Below are 22,387 nucleotides of genomic sequence, written 5' to 3' on the forward strand. Positions count from 1 at the left end.
CTATGCCTGCTTTGCTGATTTGGAATAAATATAGAGCTAATCTCTTGCTAGAAACTTGTTTAATATTGTTTACTAAAAATATATAAACCCAATACCTGCACATAGTAATAATTTTCCTAACCTAATGTAATTTTTTTATACAAATTCCTGTGAGAAGTGGATTCTCTGACACTGTATTAACACTTGAATATTGCAAACTTAAATCTGTGCATGTGCAACTGAGTAACATTGCATGAAAGGAGCTTTATCGAATGCAAGTACACAATTGTGCTTGCTAAACAAATGCTGAACTTTGTAATGAAGTAGTAAAGCAGCTGTTTAGTACTACTTTGTCCTAAAATTTCTACCAATTGTACTCCATGCTGTTTGCAAAAGCAATCTGATGAAATAAGCAGCTAAGCATCACAAAGGCAGTCTGTCTTGGATTTGTCCTCAATTGCTTAAAAAAATAAATTATGTCCTAAGGGACAAGTGACAAGGGCCCAGGAGGCTGAGGAAAACTACCTTGTAAAACGGGAGCTGGCCACCATCAAACAGCAGAGTGATGAGGCCATTACTAAACTGGAGCAAGCTGAGAATACCATCAGGGAGCTCCAGCAGCAGCAGCAATGGGTAAGGAGCCTGGCAGCACATCATCTCATCTTTTTCACTCGTGTTTATTTTCACTCATCATTACATGGTCTCTGTGCTGTCCTTGTAAATGCTTGTTCATTGTGATTTGCATTCTTAAAATTACACAAATTGGACTAAGTGATATTTTGGTCTTTTTCTTACTGATAGATGAGATGCATAACCCTGGGTAGATGTAAGTTACTAATTTAAAGTGATGACAACAAAAAAACCCACAACAAAACACCAAGCTGAAACCTCAATAACAACAAAAACCCCACCCAAAAATACACCGTCACCAAAAAAAATACTAACAACCCACACCTAAAGCCTTTGGTAGCTCCTAATGCTAAAAATCTAGCCATTGCAAATTGTGTCACTCTGACTACTCAAATTTGAGAATTGATTCATAATGCTTTTATGTAGCTTCTCATTTAAGTCGGTCTCCTCCATGTTTCTTCTGTGTACCTGCATTTTTTTTCCTAGCATGCATAAAGTAGTTGCTTGCAGAAGTAGAAGGGTATTGTCCCTGAGTTTGGAACTACGGGACTTCATGAAAAGGTGTCGGTTTATGTGCAGATAAAGCAGGAAAATGACCTTTAGCAGCTCTTAGTTCTTCTGTGTTTGTATGTACTATGTGTTCTAGGTAGTATAATATGCAAGGCTTCAGGCTGTTACTATGAGACTGAAGTTGACTGCCTCTAAGCCACTTCTAAAGTGCTCTGTATCTTCTCTTAGCAGGGCAGGGGGGAACAGCAATTTTGTCAATCTTCACTTACTGAATAAAACGTGCACTAGCAATGTTCATGTGAATATGCTCATACTGGTTTAAGTGGTGTCCAAGTACTTGTCTGAAGCCCTGGGCATTTTAAGTGTAAGGAATACAAGTTTTTAGAGCTCAACATGCTGCAGCTGCTTACCAGATCCCTGGTATCTCATCTGGGAAGGTAGAGGTGAGATTTACTGTTAGATTGAAAAGAAATCATAACTTACATGCAAGATTATAGAAATAGCTTGTTGTATCTGTTTAATGCGTTTTGGTGTAAAAACAGTACATCTTCTAGATGCAAGGAGTTATTGATGAGCTGTTACTCTATAATGTGTAATGCTGCTTTAACTTTAGCAATTTCTTCAGAGAAAGAGCATGAAATTATAACTGGGAAGATGCTAGATGTTCTAGCAATGATTTACAGAACTTTAAGTATTTTGTAAACTGTCGTGAAATAAAATAAGAAGTGCTTGTAGACTGGGTAGCCAGGTGTTTATTGTCTGATTATAGTAGTACACATGCTTTTGGAATGTGTTTTTGGAAGCATCCATGTTACTTATCCGTACAGAATTAAAAGTTAAGAGACTAAAATGCTAAATTTATCTATTAGTTAATTAATGGCTAATACAACTTTCAAAGCTAATGCTCTTAATTATGCTGTGGACCTTACTAAGTAGCAGTGATGGGGAAGCTTGGTAGGTTGGCTAGGCATGGGAGCTGGTCCTAAGCAGCTATAGATAACCAGATTGTGGAACTGGCTGGATTTGAGCTGTGAGGGCAGCAGACTGGGCAGGTTCTGCAGGAGTAGAGAGTAAGTAAAATGTGAGCATTGTTTTCCCTCTCTTAAATGTGAACATGACTATAGGAAATAGTCTGACTGTGGGTGGAACTGAGGCTGTAAATCCACATGGTTATAAAGGGATTTGTGCCTAGGAGATGACTAATTTTGAAGAATAAGGAATAGTATTTTGGTTTTGAGAGCCATCTGGATTAACATAAACAACATGATGAAAGTGTGAAGATGGTTTCAGTTAGCACTTCCCCAGACTCTGCTGCACTACTAACAGTTGTCATTGAAGAGGCTTTTAACTGTGTGTCTCGAGGCATGGAAACGGGAGCAACCGCTGTAAACAGCTGCGTACACGTAGGATACCACCTAGTGGAAATCCATGAATTTGTTTCGAATTTTGGCATTGCATTAGAGTACGCAGATGAATGAATCTCTTTGCTGCTTCCGAGTGCCAGCAGCTTTTTTTGCTCTTGGCAATACTTCCTCAGTTTTATTGTACAAATACTTGCTTTAATATTTTTTCCCTCCAATTATTTGTTTTGTTTGATTAGCAAAAATGATTGCACTTAAAAAATGAACTGTGTAGTTTATGTCCAATTAATGGTACAGCATCTATCCTACATATTATCTACATCTTTTCCAATCTGGAGTTATCTGTTTCAGCACGATAGAAACTATAAAGCTTGGCTTTGAATTTCTGAATAGGAATGTGTGAAAAGAACTGCCTAAGGATACCTGTGGCTGCTTTTTCTGAACGCTATGCGATTAAAAAAAATCCCAAACCAACAACCGAAAATCTCCACAACCCCAAATCAACTCACTGTTACTTTTAAATCATGAGGCAGGAGACATAGGATTAGGGGTTTTGTTTTGTTGACAGCAAAAATATTCTCTAAACCATAGCATGTCTAAGAAAACTAACCCATCCTTTGTAAAAAGGTTATACATTTGTATTTAAATATGATCTAGGGTTTATTCTGTCCTGAGATTTGAGAGCACTCCTGCTATATGAGATTTGATAGAGATTTTGATTATACAGGTTGGATGGCTTAAAGGTAAGTATGGAAAGTGCTTATAGGATATGTGTATATAAAGAAGCAGCACTTATTCGTAAGGCTGAATACAGAGATGGGTAGAGGAATATTCTTCTCACTCAAGTCCAACAGCAGAAGCCCAAATTACATGCAACTTGAATTTTTCCTGTGCTGCAATATATGTAGGGAGTTTTTAGTTGAACCAGAGTGACTTTATTATGATGTGATGAGTCTACAAATTTCTTATCATTGCTTCTTAGTGAAAGGAAGGGAAGTTCTGCTATCGTACTTCTTCCAGACAACCTGAAAATAGTACCAATGAACATACAATATATCACATGTTAAAGTGTAATCAAATGTATTCTACATATTTCTGAATGTATTTAAGGTGATTTGGAGGGCAGGAAAGGAAGCAGAAGTTAGTAATGCTTAGGATAGAGACTTCACACTTAATTTTACTTTGGATGCTAACTTTTAGATCTTACAGCATTGCTTTTTACTAAGCTTTTTAAAACCAGTGTGATTAAAAATTTTTAATTTTTAAATCTAAAACCTTGAAACTTTTAAAAACAGTTTTTTAAAACCTGTACAATTTTTTTTGTATTGATAGCTAGGAAAAAAAATACTTGTAAAGGTAGAAATACTCTGAAATGCTCTTGGAGTTCAGTGCTTCAGCTATCTCAATATTTCCCAGAATGGTTTTGAAGAGAATGGTACTAATCTGTATTTATATTCTTTAAATATAGAAACTTGCCAAAGGCTTCTTGATGTGGTGGGTAGCCAGAAGATTAAGAGGGAGATCTCTTCTTCATACTTATAGTAAATCAAGAACTGCATAGAGGAAATTGTACCTGACTTCAACAGAATACAGGAAGTTTTCTTTTAAGGCATTCAAGAGTGATGGTATTTAAGAGTTAGGGGTGAGCATAATAAGCCTGTTTAAACTTGCTCCTAATAATTACACGCTGAAGTTTTTCTCTCCTTTTTCTGCTGTTGCTCCTAAATGAAAAAGATGGCTTCTGCTGGATGTATAAAAATGAGTTCTGCCAATTAAATACACCTCTAGAACACAGATCTCAATCTTTCTCAATGTTACTCTAATTTTCAATGATTACCTAGCTCATCAGTCTGCATGCTTGAAAATCGAATGTGAGAAATGAGAGTTCAAGCTAAGTTGCTTCACATCTTATTTTTAAATAGGCTCTTCAAGTGTGTTATGTGAAGATAGAATTTTAATTGACTAAACATTCAGATGGAAGCATATGTATTTTGCAAGGTCATTTATAGCCATGAATCTAGTCAGTGTTACAGCAACTCCATAATGCATAGCTTGTTTTCAGGAACTCATGCTAAAGTGACTTATATTAATTGAGAGCATAATAATAAAGTAATGTGTGCTTGTAAATGAGTGCTGCAAGCTTATGGAAGCTTTGCTTTTTTGTATAATATAGGTTCTTTTACGTTATGTTCTGTTTTGCAACCAAAAAGCACAAAATAAAACTACTATATTTAGTAAAGTACTACAGTTAGCACTTACCTGTGCAAACAAAGTTAGCTGGGCAGCTGCTGAACCATCTGTTAGTTGCCCTTCAGTGTAGGAAAAGCATTCTGTAACTTTGTGTAATCTATCATCAGCCAAAATATTATTAGGAATGGTTATGCCAGCTTCAGAGATGTTACTAAGATTTTTAAGCAGTGTTGGGGGAAAATAAAAACAGTTCTGTGAAGCCAAGCAAGGGCTTGTTTCTTTCAGAAGTAGATAGCTGTAGAACTATATTGGAGTGCTTTATGTAACAGACATCTTTTCAACACAGCCAAGGCAAACAGCGTTGCTCTGGTTAAAATATTTGGCTTCTGCCTGGAAATCTGGATTGACATTGTGGATTTTGTCAAACATTTTACGGCTTAAGGAAAATATCTAAAAGCAGTTCTTTTGCTAAGGAAGTTGGTCTTTAGTTATCAAACAGTCTTTTGACTAAGAACTTGTTACCTTTATATATACTAAATTGCTAAAATTTTGTGTTTGGAAGTAGTAAAACATCACAACTTATAACTTTGAGTATTTTGAATTTTTTTTTTAAATCTGTTTTGATCGTGGATATATTTTTTTTCTTGGGGGGGGGGGGGGAGGGTACCAGTCTATCAAGACTTGATTTAAAGTTTGTTGTGGCTAGATAAGTACTCCTAGTGTATTCCTTAGGCAGGTGAAATCTAAAGACCAATTTAAAGAAGTAATGACTTGTGCCTAAAACTGGACGAGTAACTTTTCTTATACTTTTCATTACTTACGATTTGACAAATATCAGTTAATTTTTTTTAGTCCAAAATTATTTGGAATAAACTTGCATCCCGGTTTTGCAACAATATTTATTCAGCTCTTCAAATCTCCTGTTTTCTCTCTGTTTCCTGGGAAGTACAAGAGGACTTCTTACCTGAGGGAAGAACACTGCATGCATTCTTGTTCCATAAGCAGAATCTGGAACAAGAAAGATAGGGTACATTTAGGTTGCTGTGTCTATCATCTGATGAAGCTCTACCAACAGCCAGGGAATAAGAAAGATTATGTGAAGCAATTGTGGAAATGCATCAGCATTGTCCACCCATCCTCTCTTACACTCAAATCAGGCCTACCTCCACTGCTTGCCGAGGCAAAGAGAATATGTGAATTAAAAAGAAGCGGGATTAAATTAGTCTTGCATAAGGAAAAACTAATATTAAATACACTGATCTTTTTATTCTGTTCAACTGCACAGTTAAGTAGAATGAGCAGTTAAATGGATAGTCTTAATGACACTAAAGACTACCTCTGTGAGCTATTTCTGCCTTTTAATGCTTTGTATAAATCCCCTCTGTTATAGTTCCCTGTAGGCATATATATACATAACAATACAACAAATTGTAACACTAACATTAGTGTAGGTTTTGGATTTTGGTTCTACTGAGTCATGATGAAAGGGTTAGGTGGTGTGCAGAAGTACAAAAACAAAACCCAGTTCCTTGACCATGTAGTTACATGCTGTAAATCCTTGTTTTGTCCTGTTTGCCTTTGGCTTGTGCATTAAAGGTCAAGGAATGTCATACCCTAACAGAAGCATACAGGATTGAAGACTCTTCTGTTAATCTTGTCAACTGTTTCTAGATGCAGAAAACTAAATTGTTTGATGCAAACAAAATAAATAGTTGTATCTTCAGTATAACAGCTGCTCTATGGATTTTAAAGTTGCATTGTTAATTGAATAAAACTTACATCTGTGAACCCTAGTATATATTCTTCACAGTGTATTTAATGGCACCAAAGATGTACTAAAAATTTCCCTTTAATTTTCAGAGTACCTATGCATACACTACCTAGGCATCTGTGCTTTGGGGATTTCAATGTAAATGCTGCTGTAGGATGGCATGGTCTGACAATCTGTGGTGAATCTCAAGTCATTTTAAAGTGACACAGGGAAGAAAGAAAACAATTTGTTTCTTCAGTCAGTAGTTAAAAAGAGCACGTGGGGCTTTTGAATGTAAATGCTTAATACAACTTCAGTTGGATCCATCTATCGAAAGATGCAATTTCATGAAATTTTGCTTTAGCAAGTGAAAGGATAGATCTCACCTTGAATTCCAGCTAATCAACAGGCAAGAAATAAGTTAATGGTGAATTAACTTATGCAGAAATGTGATTTTTTTGGTTTTGGTTTTTTATCCTCCTCCCCCATGAGGTTTGGAAAGGGTGTTTTATTACTGAGGGTGTGTGTTTGGGTGTGCAAAGCTGGTCAGGGATAGTTTTGGAGTAAGTCCTATATGGAAAGAACCAAATTTCGTTGTAGCTTTGGCCTGTGCTGTCTGTCTAGAAGGAGTTATACTGCTATTTGTGCCTGGGTTTTTCTCATAAATCTACAAGACTTGCTTTAAAAGAGAATCTCTGAAGAAATATGTATAGTGTGAGAAACGAGAGCTAAGGGTTGGAATTGGAAGAAAGGGGCAAACTAAAGTGGCTGTGTGTTAAAGCATACATGACTTTATTTCAAATCCAAGTTATTAGAAGTTTCTGTTAAATCAGAGCTTAAGTGAATAGAGATTAAGAGAGATACTTGTATTAATCTTGCAATTAGCCAGTCTTTCCTAAGCATCTTTTTTTGCATATAACAAAATAATCACAGAACTTTTGAGAATTCTTCAGTTTGGGTAACAAAGAGTCAATTGTTGCTCATCAGTGCTAATTAGAGTCTTAATTTGGTTTTACACATTTGGCTGTGTGGAGGTGCAGTTGCTGGAGAGGCACAGCAGTACGTTTCTTAGTTAGCAGTCTGGAAGGACATGTTAATAGGCTTGCGTAAGGTAAGCACTTCTGTTGATCTTAAGCTAGTATTCCTAATGTTAAGCATTTGAATCTGGCAAATAAAATCCCTTTCAAACCATCTGTGCTTCATACTAAACATATTTCTGCAAACTTTGTAGCATAAATGCAGTTCACAATACAGTGAAGACTTTGTGCTACAGCTGGAAAAAGAGTTGGTCCAAGCCAGGCTGAGTGAAGCAGAATCCCATTGTGCCCTGAAGGAGATGCAAGATAAAGTTCTAGAGATGGAAAAGGTAAATCAAACCAGGACCCTCTATATAAAATAACACTAGAAAGAGAATACAGGTCCTTGTAATTCTTTGCATTACTGTGCTCTTAAATCTTCTCTTCTATGTTTTCATGGCTTTTCAAACCTGAAGTTAATTGAGCAAAAAACCTAAGATCTGTCTGCACTTGGAAAGGTTTGTGAAGAACAGATCACTTTTCTTCTGTTTCTGAACTTCACTGCAGTGCAAAACTTGGCTTCTGCTGGAGTCTTTGCAGAAAACATCAATTGCCTCAATTTTATCTTGCAACAAGAGCAGTAGGCTCAGAATGAGCATTGAGGTGATGTGAAAATAAATAGTTTGGGAGGGGAGGAGGAAAGAGTTCAGCATTCCCAGTTCTTGAGTATCTCCCACTTTGTTCCATTATGGACAGGAAAGAACACCTCCACTGTTTAATATCAAAATCTCTACTCCTTTTTGGGTGCCATCCCAGCTTGTGACTTACTGATGCCAGAGTTCAAGCTGTACTCAAACCAACTGTCAAATGTTTACATGTCTTTGAAGAAAAACTTACATGCAAAATAAAATAGAAGAAGTGGAAATAAAAACCCCAGAACACTGACCCAACATAAAGCATGGTTTTCAAATCCTGTTGTATTGGCTTTGGAAGTTGTTTCCTCGTGGAAATTTTAGAGCTGTATACTCAGCAGTGTGGCCAAAACTTACTAGGTAATTAGATTAACCCACTGGAATAAAGATTTTTCTGTTTATATCTGAGGTGCTTGATTAAGAGTCTGGCAGGCTAACAGTCTGGTAGTTTTTACTGTACTAAACATTGATAAGAACTGGGTATATAACTTACTTTTCTAAGTTCAGAAAGAGACTGCTTCTTCACTTAACCTTTATCAGCATGAAGATGGCATACATCAAGAAATTTAATGTGAAGGAGAAACTGGAGCAGTGAGTGAAATTCCAGTGTAGCAGATAAACACAGATGCACAGTAATAACAGTTTGTCATAATTAACTTGGGCACATGAGAAAGTGACCTAAGATAACTCCCTGAAATTCCTACATATAGAGCTGTTTACCACTCATTTAGTGATGTGTCACATAACCTTGGAAGATTCTGTTCTGTTACCCAAGACCTGCATGGCTATACTATCAGTGATGTAAGCATTCAGAGGCTCAGCCTATCATTTCCTATATTTGCCAGTACTTGGATCCTGTGATTTTGAAACGTGGAGATGCTCATAAATGGCTCTTTTGCTGTGTTCCATTAATGTTAATAATGCACTTTGCTCTTGACCCTCAAGAAGACCTGGCAACTGTCACAGTATTACATATATACATACATACTTCATTTTGCTGAAAATTACTACTGAGAAACACAGTAGAACGGGATGAAGCACAGTTCAAGTATTTGGTCACCAATGATTTGATGTAGGGCTATGGTAGTTAGGCAAACGGTGTCCCTTTTCTTCCCCCTGGTTTTTCGTTATTTGCGCTTTCATTATTGCGCTTTCGTTGCTGTTTTACTTTACCCAGGTCACTCCTGCCTTGTGTTTTCCTGTTTTCTGTTTAGCTTTCTTTAGTCTTTCTACTTTTTCCTTGTGTGTTTTTGTAAATATCCATGCACTTCCATCTGTAAGACCTTTTCTTGACTGATTGTTGTTTATCAATATTAATGGATGGTTCCTTTGTCGATATATCTTTTCTCCTTTACAAAGGCAGATGGCTTCCCAGAAAAATAGATTTCCTGTAAGTCTAAATGAAAGTTATAACTCTAAAGGTGTAATTTCAGTTCTGAATTTTCTTTAATTTTATTGTAGCTCAAAATCTTTCAGATTTTTCTCCATGTTTTAAGATGCCATATGCAAAATAGTGTCAGTACTGCTCTGTTAGGGATACCATTCTAGGAAATCTGTAAGTCAGAATACCTAAAACTAACTTGCCAACTTTTTTTCTGTAGTTGGTTGGTGGATGATACTTGTATACCCTTGCTATATCCAGGAACTTAGATTTTTGAAGGTTTTTGTTTTGCAGAGGATGTGTAACTAAGCAAGTTTGGCTAGTAAGAAGAGTTATTATTCCATGCCTATATCTTTGGTGTGGGTCTCGCTAAGCACAAATCTATTCAAATACATATTTAAGAGGATGGTCCTTGTTGCAGAGGAACAGCTCTCTCCCTGATGAGGAAAACATTGCTAGACTACAAGAAGAACTGATTGCAGTAAAATTAAGAGAAGCAGAAGCTCTGATGGGTCTCAAAGAACTAAGGCAGCAAGTCAAAGATTTGGAGGAACACTGGCAGGTATGTGTAGCAATACGCTTTGAACAGTTTATTTTCAGTGAATGATAATAAAGCACAACTTTGAGATGTAGAGATCAAGTAGAAACTAGTGATTGCAGATCAAGCTGCTGAGGTGAGAAAACCTTTACATGCAGCTGCCGCAAGAAACTTTACTTCAAAACTATGTTAGGAATTGATTCCTTGTTCTAGATGTCAGAGAGCCTGTGCTGCTGTTTAATTGTTCTGGTAGAAAGGCAGTACCTGAACAATACCATTTCACTAAATATTAAGGGCTAGAAAGAGGCAAAAGTCTCAGGATATTCCTGCAGTTTACTGTCTTATTGTAGTTGTGAATGACTGCCTTCAGTTTTTTAATTGTCTGTTCTTAAAGCTAGTAAGTTTCCATGGGTTTCTAGATTTTAAGACAAACAAAAGCGCAATGGTAACTTGTCCTATGAAACTCTGAGATCTTAAATGAAATAAGGGGACTCCAGGAATGATCAGGCGTTGTCAGCAGTGGCATGCTGGTTTTTTTCAGAGTCATCTGGCTCGTACCACTGGAAGATGGAAAGATCCTCCCAGAAAAAACACAGTGAATGAGCTACAGGATGAGCTGATGACAGTCCGATTGAGAGAAGCAGAAACTCAGGCTGAACTGAAAGAGACCAAACAAAGAATGATGGAGATGGAAACGCAGGTATGTTACTGAACGCTAGCATGTATGAATGGAGCTGAATGCTGGCAAATTGGTGTCAAATGGTAGAGATCCAATAATCTTTATCATCTACAGGTGTAACTTTAATTCCAAAATGTGCTTTTTAATGCCTTTAGACTAGGAAGGAGACTAGTACATACAATCTACCTTACTTTAACATCTTTTATATAGTCTTTTCCAGGATTTTCTGAGTTTCTCATTTGGATTAGTTGGTAGAATCTGTAAATGTGTGTGAATTGCAATTCATTAAATTGTAACAGTTGTACCAACAAAAGTGCATCTAAGGTGTCTTAAATTTCACAACCCTAATTCTGATTATGCTGATAACAGTAATTCTAATTCTTCAAATGGCAGTATTTTCTTTTTTCTGATGAAATTGCCTATACCAGGTTATCTGCTGAGGTGATGAGTCTGGCTACTAAACTGTGGACTCACAGCAAAATAGCTGTACGTTGCCAAGGGGTTTTTAGCAGAAGCTTTACCTTTCATATGCCAGGAAAGTATGATTCATTATTGCTGAGATTTGTACAGATCAGACAAAAATAACTTGTCTGCCAAAAAGGTAACTAGGGAATAGGTTGTTAAGCAATGAAAGTGTTTTAAAGTTGGTGACTTCATATTATATTAGTGAACTGTCAACTGAATCAATAAGCATAATGTGCAGTTGATTGAGAAGGGTTTTGTAACAGGCTTTTGAGAAACCTTCCCCTGAAATAGCTGCTCAATGTAACTTTTACTTGAAGGAGTCTGTGCATTGAAAAGGCTAAACAAGCAAAAGCTGTACTTGGCAAGCTTCAGCAATCCCAGAAATTAGGAAAGCATGTAAGGGTGTGCTAGAGAGATGAGCGAACTGCAGGGAATATGGTGGCTCATTTCTGACAGTGGCACACTTTTTCTATAGCAACTGGATAAATGTTTTCTCTGACCTTTTAAAATTTTACTTGCAGTGTTAATACTATTTCACTAGGGTAAATGTGGGCTTTTGTTACCCTTTCCCCATCTGAGTGTTTCTTTTAGTCAGTAGGGGGCATATGTATCCTGCTGTCTGGATTATATATCACAACGCCTTTAGGTACTTCTCACTTCAGTACTTATGTATCAAGTCTTTGTACATACTTATGCTATTCAGCTGTCATCCTACAGAAATGAATTGGTTTTCATTTTAATTTATTGGTCTGTGTACAGTTTCACGTAAAAATGGTGTGACTTGTACTAATGCAGTGATCTCAATTAAGGTGCCACATTACTTTCAGGAATTCACTGGAAAGAAATGTGCGCATTGTATTTCTAACATACCTGATGCTTCTTGGATGTGTCAGCTTCTTACTGTAGTTGGGAGAAAAGCTCACAAAATCTTTGCCTTATCTAAGTAAGAGATTGGGGAAAAACAATTACAGGAACTTTGCAGTAATGTTCTTACAATGAGTCATCTGTTGTTTAAGAACACTTTGAATGTCGTGGTCATAAACCAAATGTCATGCAAAGTTTTCTGATTACATTTAGAAAATTCTGAATGCCTTTTCATCAAAAGTTTCTTATAGTCAATGATCTACAAGTCATTCTTGTCAGACTTTAAGGAGTTAAATTAATGTCAGAGATCTTTCCTTAACATGCATTTTCTTTCTCGTCATAAATTTCAGAATCAGATTAATAGTAACCACTTAAGAAGGGCAGAGCAAGAGGTTACCAGCCTACAAGGGAAGGTACAGTATCTTTCTGCACAGAACAAAGGACTTCTTGCTCAGTTGAATGAAGCAAAACGTAGACAAGCAGAGATTGAATGCAAGGTAAATAATATTTATTCACAATGTTGACTATTTGTGTGCTAATGTATATGTACTTTTTTAGTCTTGTCTGCTGTTGTTGCATAGAATTGTCTTCATTGAGTAGAGATCACAAACCCAAAACTTCTCTTAACTCATTCGACAATATCGTATTGAATTTACTGTCTCACAAAAATCACTTGAGGTTTTGACAGAGCTACTTCTTTGTGATCCCAGAAAGATAGACTTTAAAGTGGGGTTCTACTCAGAAGAGTGTCTGTGTATAACTTATAAAAAGGCACTCTTCCCCAGCAGATTCTGGTAGCTGTGGACTCTGATTGTCTTTACTGACAGAAGAGGTTCATTACTTCAACACTGACTGTTACTGCAGAATTAGTTTAGCTTCAGAGAAAGGGAGTACGAGTAGTATTTGAACAGAGAAGTCTATAGGAGGGAGTGTTATACTACTCATTGCCTATTAGTAACTAGACTTTAAGGGAACAGAGCAAAAGCTGGTTTTACTACTGCCAGTGCACAAAAGAGCCCAGTCTGGTGTTTGAATCTCAGATTTAATTATTTTTTGTAACTAAATCCATAACCATTTACTAATAACTTATGTGTTTAACTTGTGCACACATAATGTAGACAGGAAATAAAAGATAAGTCTTAAGCTTTTTTTCTCTTGGTTGAAAATGTTCCTGAAATTGCTACTGAATTTATTTTAAAAAATGGCAAGTATTAGTTAATAAATCACTATAGTTAAAATATTTGCTAAAGACATTAAAACAACTCTATACTTAATTGAAAAGTTGTATGATTAGTCTTTTATGAAATTAGCTAGTGCTGAACAATCAGTAATTTCTAAAGAAGAAACTTGTATGTTAAACATAGTACTGTAATATGAAATGAACAATTAGAATACTATTTATTAAACTGGTTGTCAGTTGGCAACTTGAGAGCAGATGTTATATAATTTGCTGTTCATGATCACATCTTAGTTTTGTCTTTCAAGTTAACAAAACTTCTGTATGTGCACTACTTGTTCCTACTCTTATCCATGCAGAACATTGTTATTGGTTGAATGTTTGTTTCTCAGTTCTATCCAATATACATTCTGCTTGTAACACACATACATACCCCAAAGACTGCGTTAGCTGCTGTTCCATCAAAGGCTTCTGTAGGCAGTATAAATCAAGACCATAGCTTGAGTGATTTATCACTGTCATCTAGCATGGAGATGAAATGACAGCCTTATTAATGTCCATAGATTTCCTATAGCATCACACTCCTGATTTTTTGTTGTTCAGTTCCATTTTTAAGAAATTTGAGAACATTAAATAACTGGGATATACTCATTATTTCAGGTTCCGTTAGGTTTTCATTTTCCTTGCTGTCTTGCCAGATCCATTTGTTTCCAGTGGAACCCGAATCTAAAGCATTTAACTTCTGAGTCTTCAAACTCCACCACATCTTGTTTAGGAAGCAAGAAACTGCATCTTAATTAGAAGAAATCGTTTCTGTTGGCTGGTTTATGTTTACAATAAACACTGGTTTCCTAAGTGCTTTATTTAAAAAAAAATCTGAGATTATTCCTTTTGATTTTTTCTCCATTATTTCACTGCCTTGCTGACATGTTTTTTCGTATAACACATAACTTTGATTGCTTTTTGATATTGAAGGCACTCAGTAATCCTTAAAAGATGAAGAGGACGTAGTCGATATTCAGAAGCTTTAATGTCGCTTAAAAAGAGTAGTATGTCTTTAAGCTGACTAATGACTATTCTCACTGGGATAATTTGCTTGGAAAGTTATGTTCTACCATGGCTTAGAGAAAAGTGTGATAGTAGTAGACAGAGCACCAGCCATATTTTTTAGATATTTTCCTAAAGTAGTGGTGGTCAATAGCTAGTGAAGTAGTGATACTGACTTACACTAACATTAGATCCTGGAACTTGTTTTGCAGTCACCAACAGGAAAAAGAATACAGTTGAAATTGTTTTCCAAGTGGATGTTTATGATATAAAAAGACATATTACCAATTTGCATATAGATTACCTAGAGCTCTAATGTTTAACTGTGAGCTAGACTGTTACTTCTTGGGATGAGGCTTAGTGTAAGACCATATAGACTCTTGTACTGTATAAATGCCCAAGGATTTTCTGCCAACTGCATTGAAAAATGCTCAAATTTAACTTGATGGAAGCTACCTTTCTTCAATGTAGTTTCCTTTCATGTTCCAGTTTCCCTCTATCCCTGACATTTGTTGTGAACTGTCATTGTGATTTGACTCTCTTTTATACAGCCAATTCAGTAATGCACAGATTTAATAAGAATGCTGTCATCAAAAAAATTAAGCCACGTTTACGAGTTTACATGTTCTCTTGCTCCTTAAATAGGACATAACTTTGTATTGAGTTTCCTCTTGCGGTTTCAAACTTACGAAAAACTTTTCAATTTCAAACTCTATGATATACAGTTAAGTGAAAAATGAAAGGAAATAAAAAGCCATTGCCCTTTGACAGTTGATTCGTAAGAATTGTCATTCTGTCATTCCACATTCAAGCTACTGGAATCATGACTTTTAGCTTAATGTAACATTCATGCTAAATGCTTTCACTTATTCTTGTTTCTGAAGAGACTATTTTAGGTTCCTGTCTCTTACCTCTGTACCACAATAAATGAAGGAAATTCTTGCTTGGGATTGTTTAAGGTTGTTTCACGGTGTCAGGAAAATGAGATTTTAATGTTGAAGTGAAATGAAATTAAAGCTGATGTTTAATATGGAGGAACATTCTTATCAGGCCAAACCATTACTGGTTTGGTGGGGGGGGGGGGGGGGTGTACTAATTTGGTGTATGAGGAGCCAGTGTCTTATTGCTGCTGTGTAAGGCATATGGTAAAAATGTGAAGGGCTAGCCTCCAGCGGTAACAGCAGACTCGTCATTCCTACAGTCCTTCCAGAAGTAGATTCAGTGTCTGTAACTTTGCTAAATAGTGTTGCTGCCAACTTAGATTTGGCTTGCAATACAGATAATAGCAGGTAGGCTGAATTTAAAAGGCAGTACTGCTGAGTAAACAACTGAAATAAAGCTATTTCGTGTTACTTATACAACAACTTTGTATTCAAAACTGATGATGAAAGTTTCAGTAGTCTTTCAGGTAATGTCTTGGAGCAATACAGACAAATGTGAAGTTTTTATAGCACTAAATATTTTACAACTTCCACCTTGCATGTTAAATCTAGCAAGGTTGGTATTCCTGACTCCATTAGAAACTGGTGTTTGATTTTTCTTCCTATTGTTTCAAAGAATCTGAAATCATGGTCTAGTTTTCTGTCACTACATCTTTGCTAGATAGCAGTATTTTTGACTTGAAGAGGTGTATCATAAAAGGATCTATTAGGATTTTTCAAATCCCCAGTTGTTTTTTCTATGCAGAATTGGTACATTAATTCCACAGCTTGTGTTTTTCTTTAAAGGATAGCTTAAAATACCATATGTAGAAATTAATATATTTGAAGCAGTTGCATCTCATGCTACCTGTATGGCAGCTCTGTCACTGGTGTGTACTCTTATGGTTTTCCCCTTTTACCTGATGACTGGTTCTACAGCAAGGACTTAATTTCACATTGTTTCTTGAAACACAGCACTGAGTTTTCTAATCAGTTTTGCTAAAGAATTTCCAACATAAGACTTGTGCCCCCACCCCAGTCTTGTCTTTCCTACCATATCAACTTTTGTGGTAATTATTGAGAACATGCTCTGTTTCAGAGATAAAGCATCACTGTCATCTAGAGCAACACTATTGACTGACTTCAGATATCAAAGTCAAACCAAGCCAGTCTGTCCTTCAGCTTTCAGTTAGATACATGCAATCCTGTGGACTCGTGGTTTTGGCTTCATTCAAGCAATTGTGCAGCAGAATTTAGCAATAATGGGTTAGCACATGATGGGTTCCTCTGAAATGGACTCCGCTGATTACAAATGCTGTTGATTGGATTATGTAGATGATTTAGCGTAAGGTGTCCTTGCCCACGGCAGGGGGGTTGGAACTAGATGATCTTAAGGTCCTTTCCAACCCTAACTATTCTATGATTCTATGTGCTTTCACTGAAGGAATCTTTGGTTTTAAATGAACAGCATGTTTTCAAGTAGCTACTATAAATAAGCTTTGGCATGTTCAATTTAGTCTCAACCAAATTGTCTAATGAAGGGTGGCTAAGTACCATTAATTTGAAGCACATATTAAAATAACTGAAATACATATTAAAATAACTGAAAACTGTACAGTAACTAGAGTTTGCACAGTTACACCAGTCTGACAGAAAAATGTGTGCACCTAGGCCTAGTCTGTCTCTTCCCCAGAGTTACATGTATTCCAGCTGAAAGTATTCCTCAGTCACCATCTGTCACTGTTTTCTCTCTGTGCTTGTTTTGCGCTCTGAAGTCTTGGGGACTTGCCTCGTAAAACACAAATAAGGAAATTTTCTTCTCTGTGGTCAAAACACAACTTGTCTCTCATTATAACTGACAGGTGAAACTTGTATCAAGAGTCTGATTGTAGGTTACAGGCATTAGAATTTTATTCTAAACTGTCTTGCAAATCTTTATTGTGTAGTGTGACTAAGATACCTAGACTTAGACAAGATTGAGAATGTGCGTGCTCCTGTGTTTGGTTTTGGGGTTGTTTTTTTTATACAGAGAGTGATGAATTAAGTAGTGTAGTTTTTCTTATGTATAAAGTCAAAAGTTGAAGCATGAACTGGGTTTTTATATGTTGGTACTTTTTGTTAATTTACAATCAACATTTGTGGAGCACAAGAAAGCTGTTTTATAGTCCTGGAAATTTATAATAGCATGTTTTCAAAACTACACAGGGCTTTTTTGTATGTATTATTATAATTTGGAATTTATATTAGATGATCACACAATTCTTTGGGTAAAAATGAAATTTGGGTTCTCTAGAGTATGCCTTGTTGATTAGCATGATAGTTCATGCAGTATTATATTCAGTTTACTGACATGAGTTTGGGTAAAAGCACTGCATGGTCTTTAATTAATTGAAACTGATATTATTTGTTAGCTTCAATCTGTTACTTCTTTCAGAGTAAAGAAGAAGTGATGGCAGTTCGGCTCCGTGAGGCAGACCGCATTGCAGCTGTGGCTGAGCTCCAACAGCATATTGCTGAACTAGAAATCCAGGTAACAGCTGATGGCCTTAAATGTGAAACCTGATGCTGATTACTTTTTGTACTTATTGGGTTTCTTTGCTTCCACTTTATTTCCTTATTAACCTATTCTGAATGCAATGCTCTGCTTTGCCGGCTGGGATAATGCTATCTTCCTGAGTGGGCATCTTTTATAATCAAAGGCCTGAAATCTGTCTTAGGGGCAGACTTATGAGCTTTAATAATTTCTTCTGTGCAAGTGCTGTGCTACAGGCAATGCACTGTGAAACTGACTTGTGTATTTGTGTTTGTCCCATGATTGGTAATTTTTACTGATAAATAGATGAGATTAAAAACATTCTCTGTCTGCCTCAGAAATAAAGAATGCACACATCTTGATTCCAGCAGCAGTTCTTTTCTGTGCTTACTCCTCTTCTGCTATGACCAGTATTGGAAGATTTGTTGTAAAACTCTTACTCCCTTTATGTAAATCTTGAAACTACATATGTGATTTACTGCTGTCATATCACTGTAGGATCTAAAGATGCATCCTTTGGCCTCCGTGCTGTTCCTTGTGCTTTCAGTTCCTTTTGGAGCTTTCACTGTCCCTTGATGAGAACCAGACATGACTGTTTATATTTTCTTGGCTTTGAGAAATCATGATGCCTTACTAAGTCTGTCCTTCCTATACTCATATACTGTTGTCCTGTCTGAATTCTGCTGTGCCTATCTTCAAAGGTTTTCTTGGTTATTATTCCCAAGCTAGAAGTTATTACTCTAGTTTACTTTTATTTTTAACTGGTGTTGCTGGTGTCTTTCTTCCCTTTCAAATCTTCCCTTCAAGGTGATGATTTTACTGTGTTGTGTCAAAGCCTTCTTTTCCTATGATTTCTCAATGACTTGCATCTTTGGCATCTCTTCATATATGGAATGTACAAGTAAATATAATAGAGCTTGAAAAAAGAATTTTCACTTTGAATATTTTTCTTCTAGTGCAGCAGGCACTAAAGATAAAGGAATCATGTCTTTTAATCATATAATGCTGTGATCAGTACATTAGAAATACTTATCTAAGTATAGTAAGTATTACATATGAATCATTTATCATCTAGTAAGATAAGAGAGTAGCTGAGTTTAGGTCAATCTTCTACTTGTGTTAGCATTTTACTGAAAACCAAAAACAACCAGAAAAACCTCAAACAAAAAAAAAACCAAACAAACAAAAAACACAACAAAGAAAAAAGTTTAAAGGTTACTTAGAACATTGTGATTTTGTAGGCAAGGAGCCAGTGTCCATTTTGCATTATTTTACTTTAGCAATGACTTAGATGCCATCCTGCATCCACTGTTTGACTGATATGGGTCTCCCCAAAAGTACTCTAGTCTTGATTTCATGAAATTGAGAAATGGTGAATCCCATAATGAGCATAAGGTTTTTTCTGATTGCTGTTGCCCAGTTAGAATTGTGTTCATTTGTTAATGTAAATACGTCTGACTGGGTTTTCTGTTTGACTGATCAAATCATCAGTGCTCAGTCATTTCACAGCTCTCTCCTGTTCCTTTACCATATATCTGGTTAAGCTATGGGTGCCAGAATTTCATGCAAGTTTTTGTAATACCTTGTCATAAGGCAGGTAAAGAAGTGTGGGAATGTAATCTATTTCATTACTCGGGCTAATACATCCAAAGATTATGCTGCCCCTCTTTTGTCATGATACTGCATTGTCTCATGTTTGGTTGTTCTGCATCATTCCTCCTTTGTTTTCACAATTACTGCTTTCATGATGCAATCTTTAGTTATGTTTTTTCCATTTTTCACATATTCCAGGTGGCCTTAGGTTTTTTGTTGTTTTTCTCTTGTTTGGTTGTTAACCACATAAAGACATTTAAAACAAAAGTGATTTGGTAGAAATAAGTTCCTCTAACATCAATTTACTTATTTTTGCCATTCTAGACGTGAGTTGAAATGCTTTTATTTGGCTGTGACAGTTAGTTGGGGTTTTCTTTTATTTTTGTTTGTTTGTTGGGTTTTTTTGTTTCTTTTAAGATTCTGTAAGCAAACATGATTTTGACCAGTGTGTTCTGTCAGCAAATGTAAAATTTACAACTAGAAATTCCTTTTCCGATAGTCTTGCTCAAAGGCCTCTGAAACACCTGCACCAGAAAAGGTAATCATGCAGTTGGAAAGCTGTTAACTCCCAAAGCTTGTAAAATATAAACCAAAAGCTGCTTTTTAAGGAAGTTGAAAATCTAAATAGCTTCTTCCTCATTGGAGAAAGAGCATTCTCTTCCATTCAGCTTGTCACTGGAATTGCTGTGACCTGATGTGGGAAGAAGAGGGCCTTCTAATCTTGACTCGCCTTAATGACTTCAAATGCAATATTTAATACCATAAATACATTTAGCTAGCCTTGGAGAGTAGGTGTCAGTCTCAAAGTAATAGTGCTTTTAACACAGAGAATCACAAACAAGTCTGCTGGTCATATTGTTTCAAAGTTGATAAAGATGGAGGAAGTTAACTCACCACATAACCTTCCTTTTTTTTTGAGGGGGATGGTGCTTTTCTAAGAAGCTCTAGGGATTTAGTGCCAGTCCACATGGTCCATAGCAATGCTTAACCTAAACTGTGTTGTTTTCTTTTAACTGTTCATGTAGGTGCAAGACACTGGTGTTAAATTTGTAATGCAGAGTATCACTACTCCCACATAAGAACTGATCTGACATTACATGCACAAATGCTAGATTTAAATCACAGTTTCTGGGCCACTCGTAGGGTTGGTTAGTAATAATGACAAAGAGGGAGAAGGAGGTGGAACTCTTATCGTTTAAAAGCAGATGTAACTATGCAGCAAGCTGTCAGTTTGTTGTGATGTTAAGAAGTTATTTTTTATGTATTCTGAATGTCATCTTGGTCAGGCATTCATTTCCTGATCCTATGCTTTTAAACTTCTGTGTAAGCACATTGAAGTGCAAGGGAATAGTCCAATACCTGATGGATATTGTATAAGACATTCCTTAGCAAAAATAACAAAAAAAAATAAACTGAGTTTAACTTGGCTTGCATATAACTAAGCCCCAGAAGTGATAAAGAAAAACCCTAAAGTTACATATAAACGAAGTTTACTTTTCCTTCTCTATTCTCTCCTTTTTTTTCTCTTACTTGCCAGTTCAGCTTATAAAACCCTTGGGAAGCAAATGTGACTTGGAAGTATTAGCAGGATGAAAGCAAGACATTTCAGCAAATTATTAGTTATCCATAGCTTAAAATTATCCATGGCTGGTTTGGGTTGGAGAAGTACAGAGCACACTTGCGATATAGGAAACCTGGCTCAGGTCTGAGTAATCTTAAAGCAAAAACTAGCTGTAAGAATTCATTCTTCTCTTGGTTAGGTGGATCTATACAGGGGGTAACATCACTTCCTCCTGATGTGTTTCCTGGCAGATTCAGAGAACTTTGTCACATTTACCCTATCTCTAACCATGTCAAAGCTGCTTTGAGAATAACTGTAAAGGAAATCCATGATTGTGCTAGTTGTCTCTCCCACACTTTAAACTTTTAGCACTGTTTCGTTAGAATGAAGCCTTTCTATGACCTCTGTTTAATAACTTTTCCAAGTACTGACTGTTGAGTAAAGAAATTGTTTCCATCTTTTCAAATTACAGGAAACTTTTTTTTTACTCTTATCAATAGTGGTGTGTGATGTTAATGATGTTTTTTGAAAGTCTAGAATGAGTCACTGTAAAGTCACTGAAAGGACACTAGTTACCACATTTACCCTTTTGAATAAACCTCATTTACATTTTTAATACAGTGTCTTTTGCCACAGAGTAAAAGAGTCCCCTGAAAAGAGGCTGAGGCAGATTGTTACCAAGTAAATATTTTGAAGTCAGAAAAGATCAAGCAAGGGTGTTAAGGAAATGTCCAACCCTCTAGACATTTTTAATAAAGATGATACACAGTTACCTGAGGAACAGCAAGTGACTGGTATGCCTGGATTCTGGCTGCCTAAAGCATTGGGTTTTCTTCTCTGTGTTCACAGTTCTTAAAGTGAAAATAATCCTAGCTTTTTTTCTTATAATTTAAAATAGCTGATTTTCTTGTTGATGTCTCTTTTCCTACTCTGATCTGATCATCAAGAGTGTTACAGAAAACTTTGTGCTTGTGTTCCTCTTGGAATGAAACACCTGCAGCTGAAGTTTGATTACACTGATCTTCTCTATCTTACATTTAAATGTCAGTTGAGCTTAGTGCCTCCAGCATGTTCCAAGAGGTTTCCAGTGACATGGTTATTTATGTTATTTAAGCTTCATGACTACTATACTTGATTTTTAGGGGATACTGTACAGTAATGGTTCAGGTGTTTAAGATCATCATTCTTTGAAGCAGTCTGTCCCTGTATTCTTGTGTTGCCAGGTGTGTATCCTGCTCCTATGCTGGTTGAGCTCCGTATGCTCAGTAGTTCTCAGTAGGCATTAGGTGTGTTTCTTGAAAGTAGCTGCTGTTGCTTTTTGAAGGTACAGAGAAATTGTTTTTCTCTTTGAAAGCCAGTCAAAGAAAGATTTAAGCATGATGACAATCATGAATCTCAACCGATTTTTCCTCATGCTAAGAAGCAGATTTGGGGGGAACAGATTTTCTTCTCAGGAGCTCTTGTAACTTTTGGTATGCATGCAAGTACAGTCACTTCGTAG

General features: G+C 36.3%; 1 protein-coding gene across 12 annotated transcripts in view; it reads left to right on the forward strand.

Annotated features, from left to right (window-relative positions):
- The window catches only part of EVI5 (ecotropic viral integration site 5), a 78,627-nt gene that overhangs the window by 29,090 nt on the left and 27,150 nt on the right, over window positions 1-22,387 (forward strand). For 7 of the 12 annotated variants that reach the window (XM_061465478.1, XM_061465486.1, XM_061465479.1 and 4 more), the window contains 6 exons: window positions 466-612; window positions 7,652-7,786; window positions 9,931-10,071; window positions 10,589-10,747; window positions 12,406-12,552; window positions 17,634-17,729. In XM_061465478.1, coding sequence (XP_061321462.1) covers window positions 466-612; window positions 7,652-7,786; window positions 9,931-10,071; window positions 10,589-10,747; window positions 12,406-12,552; window positions 17,634-17,729 — 825 coding nt within the window. The remainder of the gene's footprint in view (window positions 1-465; window positions 613-7,651; window positions 7,787-9,930; window positions 10,072-10,588; window positions 10,748-12,405; window positions 12,553-17,633; window positions 17,730-22,387) is intronic. The other 5 variants (XM_061465481.1, XM_061465482.1, XM_061465480.1 and 2 more) reach the window with 4 other exon arrangements.

Source organism: Pezoporus flaviventris, unplaced genomic scaffold (genome assembly GCF_033815535.1).
Source record: "Pezoporus flaviventris isolate CSIRO_AGI_PZ_B2104156 unplaced genomic scaffold, CSIRO_AGI_Pfla_v1 ptg000040l, whole genome shotgun sequence".
Taxonomy (NCBI): Eukaryota; Metazoa; Chordata; class Aves; order Psittaciformes; family Psittacidae; genus Pezoporus; species Pezoporus flaviventris.